Source organism: Ptychodera flava, chromosome 14 (genome assembly GCF_041260155.1).
Source record: "Ptychodera flava strain L36383 chromosome 14, AS_Pfla_20210202, whole genome shotgun sequence".
NCBI classification, from domain to species: domain Eukaryota; kingdom Metazoa; phylum Hemichordata; class Enteropneusta; family Ptychoderidae; genus Ptychodera; species Ptychodera flava.
Window position 1 is genome coordinate 18,591,263 of NC_091941.1, and position 22,061 is coordinate 18,613,323.

General features: G+C 36.8%; 1 protein-coding gene across 1 annotated transcript; it reads right to left on the reverse strand.

The window, feature by feature from the left end:
• Positions 1-1,106: 1,106 nt before the first annotated feature.
• LOC139149625 (uncharacterized) lies at positions 1,107-19,617 on the reverse strand. The gene is made up of 5 exons (XM_070721460.1): positions 19,317-19,617; positions 10,650-10,725; positions 9,723-10,159; positions 8,811-9,005; positions 1,107-2,043 (listed from the first exon to the last, which is right to left on the reverse strand). The coding sequence occupies exons 1-5, from the start codon at positions 19,537-19,539 to the stop codon at positions 1,475-1,477; spliced, it is 1,500 nt and encodes a 499-aa protein (XP_070577561.1). The 5' UTR covers positions 19,540-19,617; the 3' UTR covers positions 1,107-1,474.
• Between the last annotated feature and the right edge of the window lie 2,444 nt (positions 19,618-22,061).

A 22,061-nucleotide genomic window follows, 5' to 3' on the forward strand; every position in this document is an offset into this window, starting at 1 on the left:
TGCAAGGGATGAAAGTGGAATTACTAATTTTGTGACAGTTTACTTCAGTTGAGGTATTGTAATACTGATGCAGGCAAAACTGGTGTTTCTAGTTTTGGTTGAAATCTGTAATCTGTATCCTTTATTGAGTATTTGTCGTCATTGGCGTGGTAATACGTGAGTCAGAGTGTGATGGACACGATTGGTTTGGGAGGCTGAGTTACAGGTATACGTAAGACGCCCGATCTGCGCAAACTTATTTCATCCGGGCGCATTTAAGTTTGTGCCGCCACTCGAGCCTCCAACAAACTGCGCTATCGTTCCGCTTTACCCCTTTATGAATTATTGGAAGAATGCACCAGTGAAATAAGATGATGTCGGCAGAAAGTGACATCGGCGTACCTATTCTGGATGAATTTTACCATAACCAATAAGTAAATTCCTTGAAGACTTGTAAACGCAGCTGCAGCGCCTGGTTTAACCGCCCGATTTCAGGGGTTACTTTGACACCGATTATCATTATTTATAAATACTTTATGTCACAGTGATCATCGTAACACATGTATGGCTGAAACTTTCGATTTTGTTCTTCTGTAAATGAAGACAATATTTCTCCGTTTTCACTTACAATTCGGATGTTTAGTCATCTTATTTATTATTTCTGTAAGCGTATTTACATCGATTAATGTCCTTGTTGGTTCATTGATGACGCAATACGTTCCGTGTGTCTCAGGTCGGGCGATAAAGTTTGAGTTAAATGACGCAAATGGTGCGATGAATCATGGCAAGGTGCTTTAGGAAGTAGAGTAAGTGGGCAACCGAAGTGAAGATAGAAAGATCTCAGGCAGTAAGTAGTGATAACTTTGGAATTGACGTTCATGTTCAGGGCAGAATGACAACGTGAATGTGCTGCCTAATTACCCTAATCAGTCCGGTTTAAAGCCGCCATAATTGTATCTGACCGCTCGACTCATTGTGTTGTCAGTTCATATAAAAAATATCAAGTTTGTATGACAAAGAAGAAAATACGTCTTGCTTTTGAAAATTTTGTTAATTTAAATTCAATTCAAACAAAAGATCCGTCGACGTATGTTATTACGTCCCAACTATTTCGCATTACGTAGCAACTAACGTCGTAGTCAATCTGTTTAACACTACCCTCGGAACACTCCTCATCTCAACTACTATTTGCCTTATGTCCCCTAGACCTTTCTGTTGACGTACAAAGAGAAATGGGAAATTTGGTTTACGGGGGTAGTAAATATCAGTGACGATAACTAACATTTCAAGTGACAGAAAGATCCAGAGAAAATGCATAATCTACACAATCCGTTGTGTTTCCGAGACTAAAACGTATTTTTATGTAAAGGAAGCAGATTCTTGTTTTCTAGAACTCTGGAACAAACACGGTTACCTCTTTTACCCCTTAATGACCGATAAAATTTTCATCATGAGTTTCTAACACTCGCTAATTCAGAAGGTGATTACATTGATTTCAATATTCTATGTCAATAATGAATTTCCACATACTTGTAAAGATAATGATTATTTTCGCTGGTAATGTTTGAATAAAACTAATAGCGCAACTGGCACTAAGGCTTTCCTGTCTTATCAAGAGAGCAGCATTTCGAGCGGCTATGACTGAACCTTCCATCTGAGTGAGAATGTCATTCATTGCACCAATGTTGTACAGACCAGGCGACAATATCACATCTTGGTAAGAGGCGCCGCCAGCGGGATGGGGTTCTAAAATTGGATGTCCGAAATTCCAGTGGTACTCAAAACGAACAGACGGGTTAATAAACATGTCTTCAATATCAGCCGTCAAGTTGCTTGTCGTCGTCACTGAGTAATAGATAAGATCTGTCATGTTTTTTGATGTAATGGAGATAAGGCCACTGGCTTTGCCAGGAGTGCCGACGACGAAGCTGGGAACATCGCGATCGGGGTCTTTGGTGAAATATTCCTTGTTATAGCCCTCGGCAGCAACGACGTAAACATACGAAGCGTACCAATCTCTCGCTGGTTGGCTTACAGGAGGATCAAAGCTCTGGAAATCTATGTCTGGAGAAAAGTAACCGACAGAAGGTGGATATAAGAACGAGAATGAACCCAGCCTAAGGCTTTGCGTAAAGCTATTAATTGAAAATTTTCCAGCAAAGTATATTGCAGTTGTCTGTAATTGAGTCTTTTGCCACAAGTTTTCAACGCCATCGATACTGTTATGATCAACATCATGAACAATTTTCACCACAGATTAATTCCAAAGGTTATTAAGTATACAAATATGTAAGTAAATTCACTTTATTGCTGTCATTGTATCACTATTTTATACAGCAAGTGCAATTGCGTTTTGTCAAGTCCTTCAAGTTTATATGGAAAATTGTGAAAGCTTATTTAGTGTGTTAATTATAAATTAGCTTACATAAATGCACAAAACCTTTCACTACTACGATGTAATTGTCTCATCAATATACATTTTAAGTTTCATGAAGTTTTGTAGAGTCCTTCCAGTATTATGTCCCTTATTTTGAAAGTTAGTTAAATATGCAATGTAGTAATTAGCTGGTGTAAAAATCCTAGCACAACTTTCATGAGTGTTATATCATAACATTTCAAATAAACATAGTAAGTTTCATCATTTTTCTCTATTTAGATATATATCCCTAATTGAGAAAGTTCGTTAATATGAATATTAGTAATGACTGAAGTAAAAACACTTAATGACTTTCAGTAGTGTTATATCATAGTATCTCTTATCATAGACCCTCGTGTGTTTTTTTTCGAGGGTCTATGCTCTAATGTAGATAGCGAGTTTCGTAAAATCTGATACAGTCAATTGAGATATATATCCCTAATTAAGGAAATTTGTAAAATATGCAAATTGGTAATATCAGTAGTAAAAATGCCAAATGACTTTTAATAATGTTATATCATAGAATCTGCAATGTACATGGAAATTTTCATCAAATTTTATCAGGTCAATTTAGATATATATCCCAAATAAGGGAAGTTCGTTAAAGATATGCAAATCAGTGATTAAGTTGCATGATATTTCTTAGTATCTTTCACGGCTGATATATCCTGGAGTGATAAAATTTATAGCAATTCTCATCAAAATATTTGCAGCCGTTGTCAATGTATATCCGTTTTTTCCTTCAATCATTAATTATGCAAATAAGCAGAAATATGCACATTCTCCAAAAACTAATTACTTCTGGCCATTTATGAATCGAATCTGTGTACCAGATTTGTAAGTACACGCCGCTACGCAGGATGTGCAAGGATATTTAATATGTAATGAAGTAAATTAACAAATTACAAGGAAATAAACCAGTACTGGTGACCTACACGTAACTACCAATAATTAATAAGCGCAATGTCAAAAAACTAGGTAAAGGCTAAAAACTACATAAAATGCTACATCATTAACTAAGTAAACAACACAACTCAAAGATTGCGCAAGGGGTCTCCGCCACTCTGCTTCCGGGGCAAAGGTTTGGGTTCCAAACTTGGGTTTGCAGACATTTGAAGAACCGAAAGGGAAGTGCTTTCCAGGCCGGTGGTGGTGACCACCTTCTTTAATGGGGGTACATCTAATGGACGGCCCAGGAAGGGGAAGCAGACTGCTGAAACCAAAGGAGGAGATGGGGTGGGTAGAGGGATAGCGGGACAGACAGTCCGAATGGCGTAGAATGAATGAAGATGGTCAAGGGGCCTGAAACAAGGCATAGTGACGTCAAGCGTCGTCTGCAATAGAAAGATGGATAAATAGATAACGCATACCAAGATGTCAACGTCAGCATTGTGTAAGTGGCTTAAAGGACAGCTGCATCCTGGAAGGGGCAAGCTCTATGGACTTACAAACGTGATATGTGTCATCACACAAATCTTTATTTTGATTCTTATCCAACAAGCCGTTCTTGATACAGTGTGCCAACAGACTGACAGCATGATGGACAATCCGAATGGCATATAGAGTGAATGAACCTGGAGCAAGGGCCTGGAATAAGGCTTAGTGATGACAAGTGTCGTGTGCAATAGAAAATGGGTAAATAGATAATGCATACCAAGATGAAAACGTCAGCATTGTGTAAGTGGCTTAAGGCTGTCTTCACAAAGAAACGGTAGGGGTAGGGCTGGAGGAATTCAGGGGGATTTGAAAATTTTTGGGGTAGTAGAGAGGAGACTGAAAAGTTTTGCTCTGCCTATAGGGGGTCTGAAAATACTTTGGCTCCCTTTTACTTTTTACATTTTCCGATTCCAAGGTTAAGAAGGTAATTCAATTGCTGTGATGTCCGTAATAATTAAACAAAATCTAGAACTATTTTGTCATATTTGATGACTTTTATCTCGAAAAAATCTCAACATGTATTATTTGTCGTAAAAACACACTTGGACCTAGTAAGGGGGCAGAAGCTGCAACTCTTGATGATTTTTGCAATATTTCTTTGCAATATATCAACTACAGTTTCTTTCTGTCTCCCTGCAGCATGCTGAAACACAGAATATTCAGTTTGTCGACAAAGCCTGTATATGCAAATATGTATTAGGTGCAAATCTATTTAGAGTTCAGACTGACAGTCATTTATCAATGATACAAATGCATGGTACAGATACACAGGCTGTGTTGAAAAGCAGGATACTGGACAGTTCAACATGCTGTAGCGAGTAGAACAAGAATGCAGTTATATAAACTAAAAAAAAATTTTGTCAAAATTATCAATACAGCTACTGCCTACGGGCAGTGTCACTATCAGGTACTGCCCTGCTACTAAAGTGTCACTGTCACTGTCACTGCATACCTGAGCAGTGACAGAGATAGCTCTGATGTACATGGCAGTGGAAGAAGAGTTTGGGTAAAATGACGCTCATGACAGTGAAACATACTTGTACACAAGATCAGGCTAGAGAGCAACACATGGAAGACAAGGAGACTTGAAAAGTTATCAGGGAATTTTGAATTCTGGCATACGAGAATAATCAAATGTTAAAGAAAAAAGATGGGGTCACCATGCTTGATTTTCTAAATTTCCCCATTCTCACCGTAAACTAATACAAAAGTTAAACTTTGAACAGTAAAGACTAATTTGAATGAAAAAATGTGTGACTACATGGAATTACTTTTTAACCACATTTGCCATTATTACACCCAAAATTTCAGAGATTACAATGTTTATTTTACGGAATATTTAATCTTCAATTATTGCAAATTTTGAGTATTATCTACGTCATATATCACGTTTTTGGTAGGTCACTGTGCTCAGTTTTTTAAAATTTGGCAATTAGTCAGGAATTCACAATTTGCATACTCTCTCATGATCGTCATCTTGTGTGCTCTTCAGCAGGCGCCATTGACCTGGCCAGAGTTGGATTAACTCAAGTCGGCTTAGACTGATAAATCCATACAGTTCACTGATGCGTTTAAAAATGAATCAATTTAAGAACTTGCCTTAGGAATATGACTCTACAAACTGCTAATAACAGGTAGTGTTGAACATCTGCGAGCAGAACTGCGCAATATATGTTTATTTTTATCAGCGCGCACATCCTTCACAAATATGCAGACTTCAAATAGTTTTGGGGAACCTGAAAACTTTTGATCACATAGAGGGGGATTTGAAATTGTATGAGGGTATGGAGGAGGGATCTGAAAATTAAGATTTCAATCGCGATTCCTCCAGCCCCGCCCCCAATCGTTATTTTTGAACGCAGCCTAAGAACAGATGCATCCTGAAAGGGGGGCTAGCTCTGTGGACTTACAAAGTAGATATATGTTATCACAAAAATCTTTATTTTGATTTAGATCCAATAAGCTGTTCTTGAGACAGTGTGCCTACAGACTGAGAGACAGATAGACAGACACATAGACATCGCTGCCACATTAGCTCAAGTGTGTTAACACGTGAATTAAAAATGCACAATAAGATCAGATTCTTTTACAATGTCCTTTGAATTTGGAAACAGGCTTAGTCACACTTTGCGCCAAACTGTCAGTCTGTATTGGTCTTATTTGCTCCATAAAATTGTTGTACATCGCCATTTTGGCAAATTGTGAAAGTGATATTAAACCTTTCTTACCAACAGTGTGTGGCGTGAGTGGCTGCACAGTGCCCTTTTTTGGGATGAGAAGGTGTTTTTTTATATAATGGAGGAATGGGGTTTTAAAAATTGCCTAATTCGTTGTCGTAAATTGACTGATAGTGACATTCGGATAGTGCATAATATCAATCAGTACTCTGTTCACATACATTTCAAGCTATTGATATTCTGTGTGATAGTTTTCCTCCGTGTTACGCTGAAGAGTTATACTCAGTTCCCTGCATACCACGTTATAATTTTATGATCGTTTTCATATTTGAACACCTGCTCATGTATTCTGGGTTTCGCTCATCTAGTATTTGCTTAGTGATCACAGTCACATTTAGATTATAAGAGGAAAAGAATAAAAGTACATTGCAGGCAGCTCAGGTACACCTACCAATAAGTAAAGCAAGTATATCAAACATATATTTAATTTATTTTTCTTTTTTAATCAAACTTTAACGTTTAATGACTGAGCAAAAACTGAATGAGCGAAACACAAAATACATGAGCGGGTGTTTTTGTTACTTCGTGCACAGAAAAGACTAGAAACGGGTATTTTTTCAAGATGTGAAGTGGTTGCGTAATCCCCTCCATGTACGCCTCGCGTAAGCACCTCTCGACTCTGCTTTACAAAGAGTGCCGAACATGCATCCTTCGGTAGTTTCCGGATTTTCGTCAATTTTTAAGCGAAAGAATGTTCGGCAAAGTTCGTGTTGTTGCTGTCGTGTCTGCTGGCGAAAACGGTAAAAGGCCTAGGTTTGAGCTTCGGGGAGGTGAGTTTTTACCATTTCAAAAATTCCCTTTACATTTTTATGAATATATAATAAGTGTGTTTCAACCAAATTAGAAAGTCTTTTTATCGATACTGTCAGATTTTACTCAATTGTTTACGATCAGTTATATCGTCTTCAACAAGTTCGTTATGCGAGGAAGTGTTTATGAAATTGCTGGTGGTTATGATTTAATTGGCGTGAAGTAATCATGGTTCTTACATAAAGTAATCATGGTTGCTACGCGACAGGCAGCACGATGCCATCTCGTCCTACTTTTCTCGTGCAATTATCAACCACTCACGAAGTCTCCTAAAGTCTGACACATCTGAACCTCAATTTAATATGAATAGGCCATAGTTTATCGAGATGACAATGACATCGAACGGCTTGCCGCGTTTCTAGTCTGTTTTTCTCTTTGTCTGTGCTTCGTGGTTTCGACGATAAAAGGTTCCGACAACGACTATTTACCCTTCTCGGTAACTCGATAGCAACCCACGGTCAAACTCTCAATTTAGCGCGTATTTATTCTCAAACCCACAAACCATACCAAACTACTGAAGTTTCGTCGACATTTCAGCAGTTAATATTTTTGGCACAGGCTTTCGTCACTTACATTCTGTCATGGCTCTGATTCACTTGTCATATAACTACACCTGATAAAACGTCATCGACAGGATTTCATTTCTTGCATTTTGACGTATATTCAGAGGAATTTAATGAACTTCCCTAATTAATGGTATATACATGAATGAACTTGACCACAATTGATGAAACCTGCCATGTAAATTGAAGATATCGATACTATGATACAACATTATTGTAAGTCATTAAGCATCATAACTTCAGCCAATTTCTAATTTGCATATTTATTAAACTTTGCTAATCAGGGATATATATCTGAATTGACTCGACCAAAGTCGACAAAACTTGCCGCATATATTAAAGATACTATGATACAACATTATTAAAGTATTTAGCATTTTCTCTGCAGCAAATTCCTAATTTGCATATTGAATGAACTTTGATAATTAGGGATATATATCTGAATTGACAGGACCAAAGGTCATGAAACTTGCTGCATATATTGAAGGTTCTATAATGCAACATTATTGAAAATCATTAAGCATTTTTCCTTCAGCCAATTCCTAATTAGCATATTTAATGAACTTTGTTAATTAGGGATATTTATCTGAATTGACTAGACCAAAGTTGACGCAACTTGCTGTATACATTAACGATACTATGATACAACATTATTGAAAGTCATTAAACATTTTTTCTTCAGCCAATTCCTAATTTGCATTTCAATGATCTTTTCTAATTACGGATATATACTGGGATTTACTTGATCAAAGTTGGCAAAACATGCTATGTACATTGATGATTATACCAGGTTAAAACAATATTGAAAGTCATTTCACATTTCATTTTCACGTCAGCTAATTTACACTTCGAATATGTAATGAGCTTTCACAATATGGTATAAATGGCTTGAAGGACTTGGCCAAAGGCAATTACACTTGCTATAGAAAGTGGTGATTCAATGACAGCAGTCAAAGAAATTTAGTATTTTTATTCCAGCAAATTACATATACTTCATGACCTTCTAGAATTAATCTGTGGTGAATGTTGTTCATTATATTGATCAAAATGCTTTCAATGAAGTTGCAAACATGTGGCAAAGGTTCAAATTCACACATAACTGCAATATATAATGAAACACGTGAGCATTTTCAGTTTATATCTGGTTACAACTGTAGCTTGATCATTGCTCACGAGGCTAGACGGAGTGTGGTTGGAGGCACGGAGGTCAAAGCCACGGTCCCTCTGTGGAGGGACAATGTCAAAGTGAAGTAATAGGGTCTAGGCTAATACAGAGAACAAGAACGCTGATTTATCTTAAAATTACAGCCACTGATACCCATTGTCATTCAATAATTGAAAGAGCGATAGTACTGTTTCCATCCTGACCTGTAGCTTCCAAGGGTGCTGCGATAACTACATAGTCGGCATACATTTTACGTTGCTCGTTGTCTCGTTGGTACACCACACTGAAACCATTCGACAATCTCTCCACTGTTGTTACTGTCGAATTCAGGAAAACCTCAGCTGATGCTGCCTCAACAAGTGCGTCAACCAACTTCAAGTTACCGCCAACAACTCGACCTAAGACGTACATAAAAGCATTAAAACTTTACAGAAGTACATTGACATAGTAAAAAAGCTAGGGCGGTAACCTTCGCAATCTACCTGAAGACATTATAGTCGATCAACAGAATTCAGAATCATTTGATGTCTCATTGAAACGATCTGTCTTGTTACTTAACTGTGGAAACTATCCCCACAATAAAAATCGTGAAAGAAAAAAGGCAGATTTTCAAGGTGTGTCGGCCAGCCAAATTACCTTCGATGACGACATACATACATAGCATTACCTACTTGCTTTAAGGAAGAATGCACCTCGGGGACAGAAATTCGCACTCTAAAAATTTTCCAATTCTTTTCTGATCTACTAATCTACTGATCATTTTAAAACTATTGGAGTAGGACTACATTTTCGCCGTTCTTAGGTTTTCGAAAATCGAACATTTTATTTCCCCCCATAGAGTTAACACAGGGACGGAGACCATTTCAAATTTCGGTAAATGTCAAATAGTTTTTGTATCTAGTACCAAACTTTGCACAGTTGCCCCAGAGTTTTATTTTGTGATTTGGTAAGAGAATGGTTGATAGTTTCATTAAGGAAGGACTGACCAAAATGTTAAACCTTCACTTTCGAGACAGACTACCTTAAGTCATTGTATATGTTGATTGACCTCGTGTTTCCTCATTACAAACGTGTGACGTTAAAACATTAGATTGTTGTCACTCGCACTATCGTACCTCTTCCCATACTAGTTGACAGTGACGCGTACATGGAAAATACATGACCTTCCATTCCTTGAGAATTAATCAACTTCTGCAGGGGTGCCATCGCCAAATCTTGCAGTTCCAGATGTACACCCTTGTCCGTGTAATACTGTCGACTTTCAAGAGTCGGCCATTGTCCGAATGCACCGTAGGACAAGAACTCCTCTGTCTTTGAGAAGGTCTCTTGGTCCAATATAGCGTAGTTGTCTTCCATCCTAATATAGAAGTCGACTGTTCCTTTTTCCAGAATGTCCATAGACTCCTCGTGGGCTGTAGCGATCTCCCCGGTGTCGATCAGATGCGTGCCGTTCCATGCAGTGAACGTAAACGGTGACACAAAGTTTGGTTCACCGTCAAAATCTCTGTCTGTTCTATCGAGACCCATTTCATCGACCAGTTCCTTGATGTATCTACAAGGAAACTTGACTTTGTAAGTTATTGCATTTACATCGATAGCCTTAAAAGAACCATGCTTAATACAAGTGATACGACAGGAGGGCAGGGAAATATAAACTTTTCAGAATTCCATTACAAATTTGAGAACGCAGACAAACTCTCAGCTACTTTTCACACAGCATAATTCCAAAACGATGGCAATTATCACTTAAAGTTGTGGCTAAACGTTTTGTTGCCCTCTTCAGTGAATTTTATTCAAACAGGAAACGCTCTAAAAGACCTTGACATTAATGCAAGGAGGACGCATACAGAATTGGTGTCAAACTTGGTTTTTATGAAAGAGTTTAGTATATTTGATAGAAAAGTATTTCTTGTCTGTCAAAACATGATACTAACTTACAAAGAAAATTGGATTTTGAGCCAGCATTTTTATATTAAGTATTTAGACGTACATGTATGGTATGAGTTGCACGGGATCAAGTATAGACACAAGTTCGTACATACCCATGGTATCCAGCCCAAGAATACGCGCCGATGGTGAAGACTTCACCGTCAATTTTCACATCATAAATACGGCCACCTGATGTGGTTAAGGTCATGTTCAGGGAGACGAAGGGAAATGAAAAACATAGCATCAATGGCACTTAGCTCACATTTGGTTAGTTATGGCACGTCGGAGTGAGTGTACATACAACATTTAATAGCTTCTGTGGGCCTTTAACTTGTAATAATCGTAATGTCAAGTACATTTGAACACATTTTGATGCATCATTCATCAAATACCAAGGCGAAGTATGTAATGGTGTGCAACTGTTGATTGGCCACACAGTATGCAGCCTGGTACATCAAACTTAGTGATGCAATTTACCATACCAAGGTAAAGATGTCCTCTTGTGATATTGTTTCGTAGTACATGGAATAATGTAAACGATATTTGGTTATTCATCAAGCAGTAATATTCAAGAAAACAACTTATTGGCTTAGAGTTCTTTGGTTGTGTTTCTGTAAAAATTATGTACTGATATTTTCAGAAAGTTTACACTTTTGCTGCTCACCATTATTTATTTAGCATACTTTTTGTCAATGATAACTTCATGCGAACAAAATTCCCATTTACAGTTTATCATGCTCCTAGATACCAAATATTGAGGTGTAATGTGCAGCGGTTCTCATTTTTTTGCAGTATGACGAGAGAATTCAAGAATGAGATATTTGGCATTTTTTGACCATAAACAGTAAAATTGTCACAAAAATACTCAACTGCATATTTTGTCACAATTTAATCGTACACAACTAAGTTTAACCCTGGGAATACTCATACCAAGTTTCAAAGCAATCGGACAAGCGATTTCAGATAAAACGATTTTTGGCTATTAAAAAATCGGAAAAATTACCCCAAAAATACAAATATGAAAATTTCATCAAATTTGAAGACATTAAACTCATTCAACTAAGGTTGCCACTGGGTACATGCGTACCAAGTTTCAAAGCAATCGGACGAGCGATTTCAGATAAAACAATTTTTGGCCTTAAATGCGAAAAATTGCCCCCAAATACAAATATGAAAATTTCACCACAATCTTAACAACATTTGACGCGTTCAGCGCGTCCGCGAGGCGCACAGAACGAAATTTCAAACCCGCGCAGCGCAGTGCACGTGATAGAAATTGTAGGTCAGCAGCATAATTTCACTCAAATTCACAGGTTTTTGATTCCCCACTACAAATGTTGTGAAGTAGTGAATGTTTAGAAGTATATTTTGTGTTAAAAATTAAAAATTATCTCTCCTTTTCCCCCGCGCTGACGTAAAGGTGTTTTGAGGTAAAAGGTCAAATAGCGTCCAATAACACCAAAAGTTATTGTACTCCGCGTCAAAGTTATTGGACTCCGCGTCCACTGGAACTAGAAATTACTGTACGACGATACTCCATAGGTTACAGACGCATATGTATAATAATGTAAATTATTTTCATTCGGACTTTATTTTCACTATTGTTCGATGTTCGATGGACTCAGAATAAAATATTCTTATTTCCCATTCTTTACACATACACTGATGAGAAAGTGTGAAAATAGAATCTCACAGCCCAAGGACCTGGGATCAGATTTCACACACGAGTTGGGGATATTTTGTCTCACACGAGTCGCAGGCGAGTGTGAGACAAATATCCCCAACGAGTGTGAGAAATCTGACAACCAGGTCGTTGCTGTGTGAGATTCTTTTTCTCACATGTCCACGAAATGCGTTAAATTCATATTGGACGCGTACAATATTAACAAAAATCGTGACAACTCTGTCGTTTGCCACTTTACTTTGACCTGCTTATTTTGTAGTTCTGGTCCGTGTGTTACTCGTCGTGTCATTGCATAACATTTTGCGCGTGGAACAAAACAGATTGTTTTATCATCTAATCAGAGCTCGTGTAATATTTACTGCAGAGTGTGGGACGGTTTCTGAGAGTGCGGGGTCGATTTTTCCTACACTGTCGATCCCGCACTCTTAGCGGCCACGAATGTGAGAAAATAAAATCACAGTAATGTCCAGAACTTTTGTTTTCAGCGAAAATAAATTCCAGTGAAAATAAAGTATTCTTCAGTACATGTCAATCACCAACAATTGTTGAGCTAATAAACCACTCAGTTTATGAATTTGAAGTGTTTTAGGGAAACCCACCATGGTAGCCATGACACGTGACTTAAACTGTTAAGATCTCAAGGCTGCATTTTCAAGAACTCAAAACTCACATATTATTATTGTATTAAAAAGTTATGATGAAATTAATCTGCAACCATTCTTCAATGTTTCACAGAGCGAAATTCGGAATAGTATACCATAACGGAGGGTCAAAACTAGATCAACTGAAACACACACGTTGTGATATGATTGTCACCATAGGCGGCAGCTCAAAAAACTAAGATCGGTCCTAAACACTCATTTTTGGTATTTCCAGCACCTCACATAACATTTTTTTACCTTCATCTCTGGGGAGTGGTAACTTTTTTCGCACTTTGAGGTTGTGTAGCAAATTATTTCTTATTCTCCATACATGGGAGGCCGACAATATTTTCCCCAAACTCCTCCAGCCCCTCCCTAAGAAATCAAATGGTTATCCTCTTAGCATGCTCGGTTAAAAACATTGGGCTGAAATCAATCTATCGATTGGCCAATCAACGAGGTCAAGGACATACATACATACATACATACATACATACATACATACATACATACATACATACATACATACATACATACATACATACATACATACATACATACATACATACATACATACATACACAGTCGATCAGCGCGGGAACTTGAAAGTACGGTCATTTTGCAATTGCAGCCATTCTTTTGTGATAAGTTTATGAAGGCAGGCTGTGTTTACACCCCTAATTTCGTTGTACGCCCTAAATATGCAATCTTTGTTTGAAAACTAAGTTGAGCTATTGCGATCGTACAAAACAGAGTGCATATTAATTACATGTTGGCCATAGACACGCCCTCTTTTGGACTGACCGCCCCTTCACACTATGGTAGTGTCTAGTTAGAACCGATAACATGGTAACTAACCGATAACGTATCAAACCCGATAAAGTAGTAAAAATTTACCGATACGGGGGGGGGGGGGGGACGTCGTAAATAACCAAAAACGGAGTAACGAAGCGATAACGTTGAAACTTTTTCTAACCGATCACGTAGTAAAAATTAACCGATAACGTAGTAATTTTGATAAATCGATATATGTTTATATATATATATATATATATATATATATATATATATATATATATATATATATATATATATATATATTTCGATGGATAGATCGATCGATCGACGGATAGATATATAGAGAAATAGTGTATCTCATCAACCCAAAATGATGCCAAGTGAACAATAACATATCAAATCAACCGATGACGTATTAAATCAACCCATTATGTATCAAGTCAACCAATAACCTAGCCAAGTCAAAGAGTAAAGATTCCAATCAACTGATAATGCATCAAGTCAACAAATAAATTATCAATCGACCGATAAACTATTAATAAATGGTAACTAACTGAATATAAATGATTGTTGTATCTTTCATTTTTTTTCAAAATCAATCAGTTACACCTTCAGAGTTACATATACTTGGAGTATACTGTTTTCGTGATATTACTCAGACATAACGAATAGAATTTCATCAATTTGGAAAATGCAAACACACTTTCTAAGTTGGGAGGACTTGGAAAAAAGTTTTCAACATGACCGATTATAAAATTTCGTTACTTACAACGTCAGTATATCAAAATGACAATAAGTCTTTACAAAATAATCACAATCATACCAATCTGTAATCCGATAACACTAGGTCAAAATTCCTAATACACTAATTATAAACATAGACACAAAACAGCACAGAACAGACAATAAAGCACCGGTACGCACTCGTGTAACTAATTCTGGGACTGAATTACAAGTAAATCTGGACTCATTGCTCAATTGAATTCCTTATAATCAAAATTCATTAATTTTGCAAGTTACTCCTGTACGTAAGCCAGGTCAACAGATTTTGTAGAGAAGGTATTGCTTTTTCTCTCCTTTTTATCCTTTCTGTCGTGATTCACGTCGTCACATCCTATTAGAAGTAGGATTACGAAGACATCGCAAAATTATTGAGTAGTCGTACATGGCATAGTGCTGACAGAAAAAAAGGCTTAGGCCAAAAAAAATCAAAAGTTTGTTTATCATCCTCGCGCTTCCATTGAGACCCGCCGCGTCAACCTTTTTTTTCTGCTCATGGGAAAATAAATGGGAAAAAAAAACAGAAAAATACGCGACGATAGTGCATAACACAGTGCTGTATGAAACAGAACTGTAAACAAAATAACTGACATTAACATTCCATTCAGAACTGTACACATATGTCACTGTTATATTAAGCTAACAAAACTTTGCATTGCTGCATTGCTGCATTAAAAGTCAAACCACAGAACTGTTGCTATGCAAAAAACCTAAAGCGACACTGCTGTGCATTTATCTTTGCATGCATTCCTATGCCGTTTTCATGTTTTGGCGCATTCTTGCTGGTTGAAGAGTAAAAAAAATTAAGAAGAAAAAAAACCGCGTCACCGCAACATTTTTGCAATATGTCTAGGATGAGAAACAAACTTATATTTGTAACAATTTACGCTGAACGGAAAAAATACATAAAAGACAAGAAAATTGAGTACGGGTTAATGTGATAACAAATCGATCTATAGATCTATCTATCCATCAATCTATTGACCAATTCATCGATCGATCGATCGATCTTTCGATTGATCTATCTTTCTATCGAATTGATAGAGCCTTCGTTCTATCGATCGATCTGCCCATCAATTTATCTATCGATCGATTGATCGATCGATCGACCGACCATCTATCAAACATCGACGGATAGATCGATCTATCTATCGATTGAGTGACCGATACAGTGATTGATACATCGATCGATACATTGGTAGATACATTGATCGTCCTTTTTATCTATCTATCTATCTATCTATCTATCTATCTATCTATCTATCTATCTATCTATCTATCTATCTATCTATCTAATATCTATCTATCTATAAATCGATTGATGTATCGCTTCCTATGAATCGCTTATTCAGATATTATCAGTTAATTGATACGGTATTGGTTGTTTTGAGGCAGTATTAGTTGACTTTTCTACGTTATCAGTTGATTTAATCCTTTATTGGTTCATTGATACGTTATCGGTCAATTTGTTGATACGTTATCGGTTAGGAAAAATTACTACGTTATCGGTTAGAAAAATTTACAACGTTATCGGTTCGTTTCTACATTATCGGTTGATTTACTACGTTATCGGTAATTTTTTACGACGCTATAGGATTCGATACGTTATCGGTTGTAGCATGCCATCTATTAGGCGCGATTCTCGGGGTAAGATTTAAAATTAGATGTAGCTTCAAATTGACGTTAGCTTCGTTTCCTGTGGTATTTGACACAATCTTTATCTTGAAAACTTCAAAAATCAAGGTGCCTTACTTGTAGATTTGAAGAAATGATGATATTTTATTGAAATCTGTTTTAGATCCAAAATTCCATTCAGTTCTGCTCCGAAATCCAGTGAGCGAAAAAAATGGACTCTAATGAAGAGAAACTATTTTTTTATTTGGTGTGGCTATTCTGTTCCGTTCCGTTCCGCTCATTCCGTTCCGCAAATTAGTGTAAGCCTGATGAGATCAACATATCTGTATAGTGGCAAGCTTGGAAATTAGACGACGAAACATCGAACGTTGAAGTTAATTGCACGGCTTCGCTTTTAAGTCTCCGACGTTATACTTCTATGGTGGCATTTAGTGGTGAAATGACGATTATCGTCTGTGGTTTTTTCTCAGGCGTGACTGACTATCCCTCCTTTCGCATCTACGGCAATGACTCAAAAATTAGTGATTTTTTTTATTTTTCATGCAATGTCGATAAAGGATGTTTGGTTCAGGAAAATAAAGAGGTAAAATTAACCCATGGGCAAACAAAATCTAAATTCGAAGGCAACTCCAAATTGGAAATAAATTCAATGCCAGCGCTCGTACTATTTACCAATGACAGCCATGCTAATAATAGCCCATGACCTATTTTCGTTAGCAGCCAGCGGTAACCAGATATGAACTGAAAATGCTCACGTGTTTCATTATATATTGCATTTATGTGTAAATTTGAACCTTTGCCACATGTTTATAACTTCATTGAAAGTTTTAGGATCCACATACTGAACAATATTCATCACAGATTAATTCTAAAAGGTCATGAAGTGTACAAATTTGTAATTAGCTTAAATAAAAATACTAAGTTTTTTTGACTGCTGTCATTGTATCACCACTTTATATAGCAGTTTAATTGCCTTTGGCCAAGTCGTTCAGGCTATATATGCCAAACTGTGAAACCTCATCAGATATGCAAATTATAAATTGGCTGACATGAAAATGAAATGTGAAATGGCTTTCAATATTGTTTTAACCTGGTATAATCATCAATGTACATAGCATGTTTTGCCAACTTTGATCAAGTAAATCCCAGTATAGGCCTATATCCCTAATTAGAAAAGATCATTAAATATGCAAATTAGAAATTGACAGAATAATCTCATATAATATGCAAATTAGAAATTCCCTGAAGAAAAAATGCGTAATGACTTTCAATAATGTTGTATCATGTTATCTTTAATGTATATAGCAAGTTTCTTCAACTTTGGTCCAGTCAATTCAGATAAATATCTCTAATTAGGAAAGTTCATTAAATATGCAAATAAGGAATTGGCTGAAGTTAAAATGCTTAATGGCTTTCAATACTGTTGTATCATAATATCTTCAATGTACACAAGTTTCATCAACTTTGGTCGAGTTAATTCAGGTACATACACTAATTATCAAAGTTCATTAAATATGCAAATTACGAATTGGCTGTAGAGAAAATGCTTAATGACTTTCAATAATATTGTGTTATAGTGTCTTTAATGTGCATAGCAAATTTCATCAACTTTGATCAAGTCAATTCAGATATATATTCGTAATTAGGAAAATTCATTGAATATGCAAATTCGGAATTGACTGAAGTAAAAATGTCTTTTGACTTTCAATGATGTTATATCAGAGTATCTTTGATATACATAGCAAGTTTCAACAACTTCTCAATGTATGTCCGTTTTTTCTAAAATCATTAATTATGCAAATGAGCATATTATTGCTATATATAGCAAGTTTCTTCAACTTTGCAAATGAGCAAAAAGTAAGCAAGCCACACCCACCAAACACTACTCAGTTCTTGCCATTTGCAAACTGAATCTATGTACTAGATTTGATTCTGATCTGATGAGCCGTTTTTGAGATATCGGGCACACAGACTGACGAACAGACAGACATTGCTGCGACATTAGCTCACGTGTGTGAACACGTGAGCTAAAAATGGGTCAGGGGACCTGACTAACAGTGTAGCTTACATTGACACAAAGTTAAAACTAGGTCACTCCACAAACAAACCATACAAGCTGTGGAGAGTGTACGGTGACTATGTCGAATTTGATTACAATAACATCGACTGCGATTTCGTTCAAAAGAGGCAGATGATATCGAATGCCCTCCCCAGTCATTTCTCTACTGCCCATGTGTATCACTGTATCACTGCCTATTTGCTAGAAGTCGTACAAGACTACAAGGAGATTCGACCACGTAAAAATACGCTCAGCATTTTGCTACTATCGACGGCCTCTTTCTTATACTTGTCCTGCGTCACTCACCACATAGCAGCACTCGCGGCTGGCTCGCATGTGGTTCGTTTTCTACTGCGCGCATTCAGCGGCCCTCGCCGTGTATCGAACTACAAGGGACCGTGACCGCTAGACCGCAAAAACGTAAACAAACCATAGAGACATAAGTCGCTATCAGTCATGGCAAAGTGTAAAAAACTAATAAATTTATGATTATAAATACTGTTGATGAAATGACATATTTCTGTTATTATTATATACCTCCAAATACACCCTTAGCTACTGCAGTAGAATCCTGAATGACGATTAGTTTTCATGCCAAAGTCACACAGTTGTAGTACAGACTCTGTGATTAATAAATTTATGATAACGAATTTCCTTAATAAAGAATTGAAGAGTCTGCTGAGGCAGTACAGTGACCGCACGCATCAAGGTGCTGTGCGATGCTACTGCTGCAACTGTATTGACCATATTTCTGAGGGTCTGTGCTACTATGCGTGGATTTGGCATAGATACTGATCATCATTCTGCAGGATTCGAGTGCTGTAGGGTATTTTGTAACTATACAATAATGACAGAATTATTAATTTTTTGTTAAGTATATTCATAATCATAAATTTATTAATAACAGGGTCTGTACTAAAACTGCATGAATTTGGCATGAAAACTAATCGTCATTCAGGATTCGAGTGCAGTAGGGTACTTTTGGAAGTATAAAATAATGACAGAAATATATTATTTTTATCAACAGTATTCATAATCATAAATTTATTCATTTTTTATACTCTTTCTATGACTAATTATTAGCGCCTTATGACCCTATGAATCAACGCCATTAAAATACACATTTGGAATCGAGATCGCAGAAATATGTTTGGACAGTTTATCTCCATGGTTTCTGACTTACCTATACGTGAGTCTGTCTCAAGTATTATGGCTTTAGCGTCGGGCAGCATTTTCTTTAAATAGTACGCACACGATGTTCCGCCGATGCCAGATCCTACAATGACCACTGTTGGGTTACTGAGAGAAGACGTTGCATCGACCGTTAGTTTACAAAGTATATTTTGCAGCGAAATGCAACAATAAAGCAGTGAGATCCATGATAAAAACGTTCTGGTCGGGATCATTGCGGTAGTCCTGGAAAAAATCTCTGAACCCGTGATCAAAAGAAGCTCGTATAGCTGTATGTTGCGTGAATAGTATTACTCTGCACAAAGGTCATTCCGCCGTATATACGCTCTGTGACACACTAGAAATCATTATCTTATCGGAGTCTGTCCGCATTCGCTAGAAATTGTTCACCTTTAATGCACTAATAAATCAACGTGTCGAAAAACATGTCACGTTCAATCTTGTTTCATCTACAGTCACTTGTTATAGGGCACGTGAAGACAGGCCCAATGGCTGACTGAAAAAAGTGAAGATGTAAAACCAGCTGCAGTTCGCCAAGTCCAAAGACTGTTTCCACACTCACTAAAAAGACGTAAGTTATTCGACTAGGGGAGCAAACAAGTTAGGGAGGGCGTGGTTTTATAAAGATAAGATAAAGATAAGACAAGGGAAAGGTCAAGATAAGACAAAGATATGTGTTGAGCAATATGAACTTAGCGTCGATGTTTGAACCACAGGGTTTTATTCGGGGACAACAAATACTAATATGATAAAAACCAAATAAGTTTCGTTGTCTACAAGGTTTTTCTTTTCTTTGTTTTGACATTTTGAACATATCAGTGATTTCAGCAGTACCTTGCTGGCGCGTTCTTCGTTGACTACGCCTAATGGTGATACGAATCTATCACAGTCTGAGGAAAAAGAAATCGTATTTAACAGTAAGATCGATAGTGGGTTTGAGCAGACAGATGTGAATTCTACTGTCATTTCTGACGAGGCTTTGAAAACTCCGTTCGTATCTATGAGTACGAGGAGAAAGTTTGCTAAAGGTAGGGGGCGATATTTGGGTGTTTCGCCAGGTGCAGTTTGCCCAATTAGGAATGACTTGGACATAAGTAGACGATTAGATACCATGGCAAGATCGGTTTGTGACATCGCACATGAATTTCAGACTTTCAAGGGGGTAACTGATCAGCTTCAAGAATTTATGCAAACGTTTGTTGAAAGGGGCGAGCCTCCCGTTCGTGCACACAGTACGCCTATGGGACCTAGCGCAGCTGATAGCGCCCTCACACACCAGGCTGTAACAGCGCCTAAGGCTCTGATGAGAAATGTTTCTGTGGATTCACCTGACACTACAGGGAGTTCACAAACAAGAGCAAAGGTCAAACTGATTTGCATACAGCTACTGTCAATGACAATCAGGGTGCTCTAGAGTTTTTCACTTTTGTCAAAATTTCATCTTGTAGACTCATATCTAAATTTACTAAATTCACAAAGCTTAAGGTTTGGTAAATATTTGCTTGAAAAGTTGTGAACCAAACTTTCTCAGTATTTCCTTGGCAACCAGTTCTTTATTGTGTTGACACACCGTCACGGACACTACAAAATATTATGAGTTGATGGAGAAATAACATAGTAGACTATACAACATTTGTACAAATATTCTTTTTAAAAGTTTAACCAGAAAATATATACATCTGTTGTAGAAAATAAGTTGAATCTATAAGGATTTTACCCACCTTTGCATGATTTCCTGCATAATGATTTGTTACGGGAAAAAAAAAATTTCATTTTTTTCTCCCCATGAGCTTGTGATTCCTCTAGTATACAGATTTGCCCTTTAGTACATTTAAGTTACTTTTTTCTGCAATTTTTGAAGTCTTTAGAAAACATTAATAGTATTTGCTGCAAAATTTTGCTTATTTTTTGTTATTTTTCTAGTCATTTTTGTAGTATGGTAAAAGCGTCACGGACACTACACATTCAGGAATATGTGTGTGAAACAAACTATTGTTTATTATAACCAGTAAACCTGTAAAAATAGTAAAATTATGACAAGAATTGATTACATCCAAATCAAAAACATTATTAAGGAAGTTTGACATAAAGAATACTTGTAGTAATGGTATTTTTCAATAACCAGAAAATTTTATAAGAAATACAACACTGAATGCGAAAATTCTTTAGATAACTGGTATGTAGACAATGATAACTGGTATGTATTAAATGCTATACAATGCAAAACTGTCCTAGTAACACTATAAAGTGAACAATAAATGATTTACTGAACATTTGGTTTCCAACATATTATTGTAATCTGTGTTTCAGTAGCGTCACGGACACTACACATTTGAATACTTAAAGGGGCAACTTCTTTATCAGTTTTAACAGACAATATTAAACACAAATTCTCTATATCAGAAGTCTAATTAAAGTCATGAAGAGTATAATATAATACTTTCTTGCCATTCATAGTAATATTTGTAGGTGACTGGAGTTTTTTAAGTATTTGGTCAGCATCTATTGTGAATAAGGGGGAAAGAGGTTGCACATCTGACTATTTATGGTGGTATTGCAGTAGTGTGGGCTCCATTATGGAGCTTTGTCAATAGTGAGCAAGAACAAGCATATAAAAATCAAAATATCTGACACAACAATTAAGGAAAGACAGAACTTTGCGACTGAGGAGAAACCACACACTTGGGTTTCGAAACAGATTTCAGGATCACAACATTCAATAGACACCACATGATAG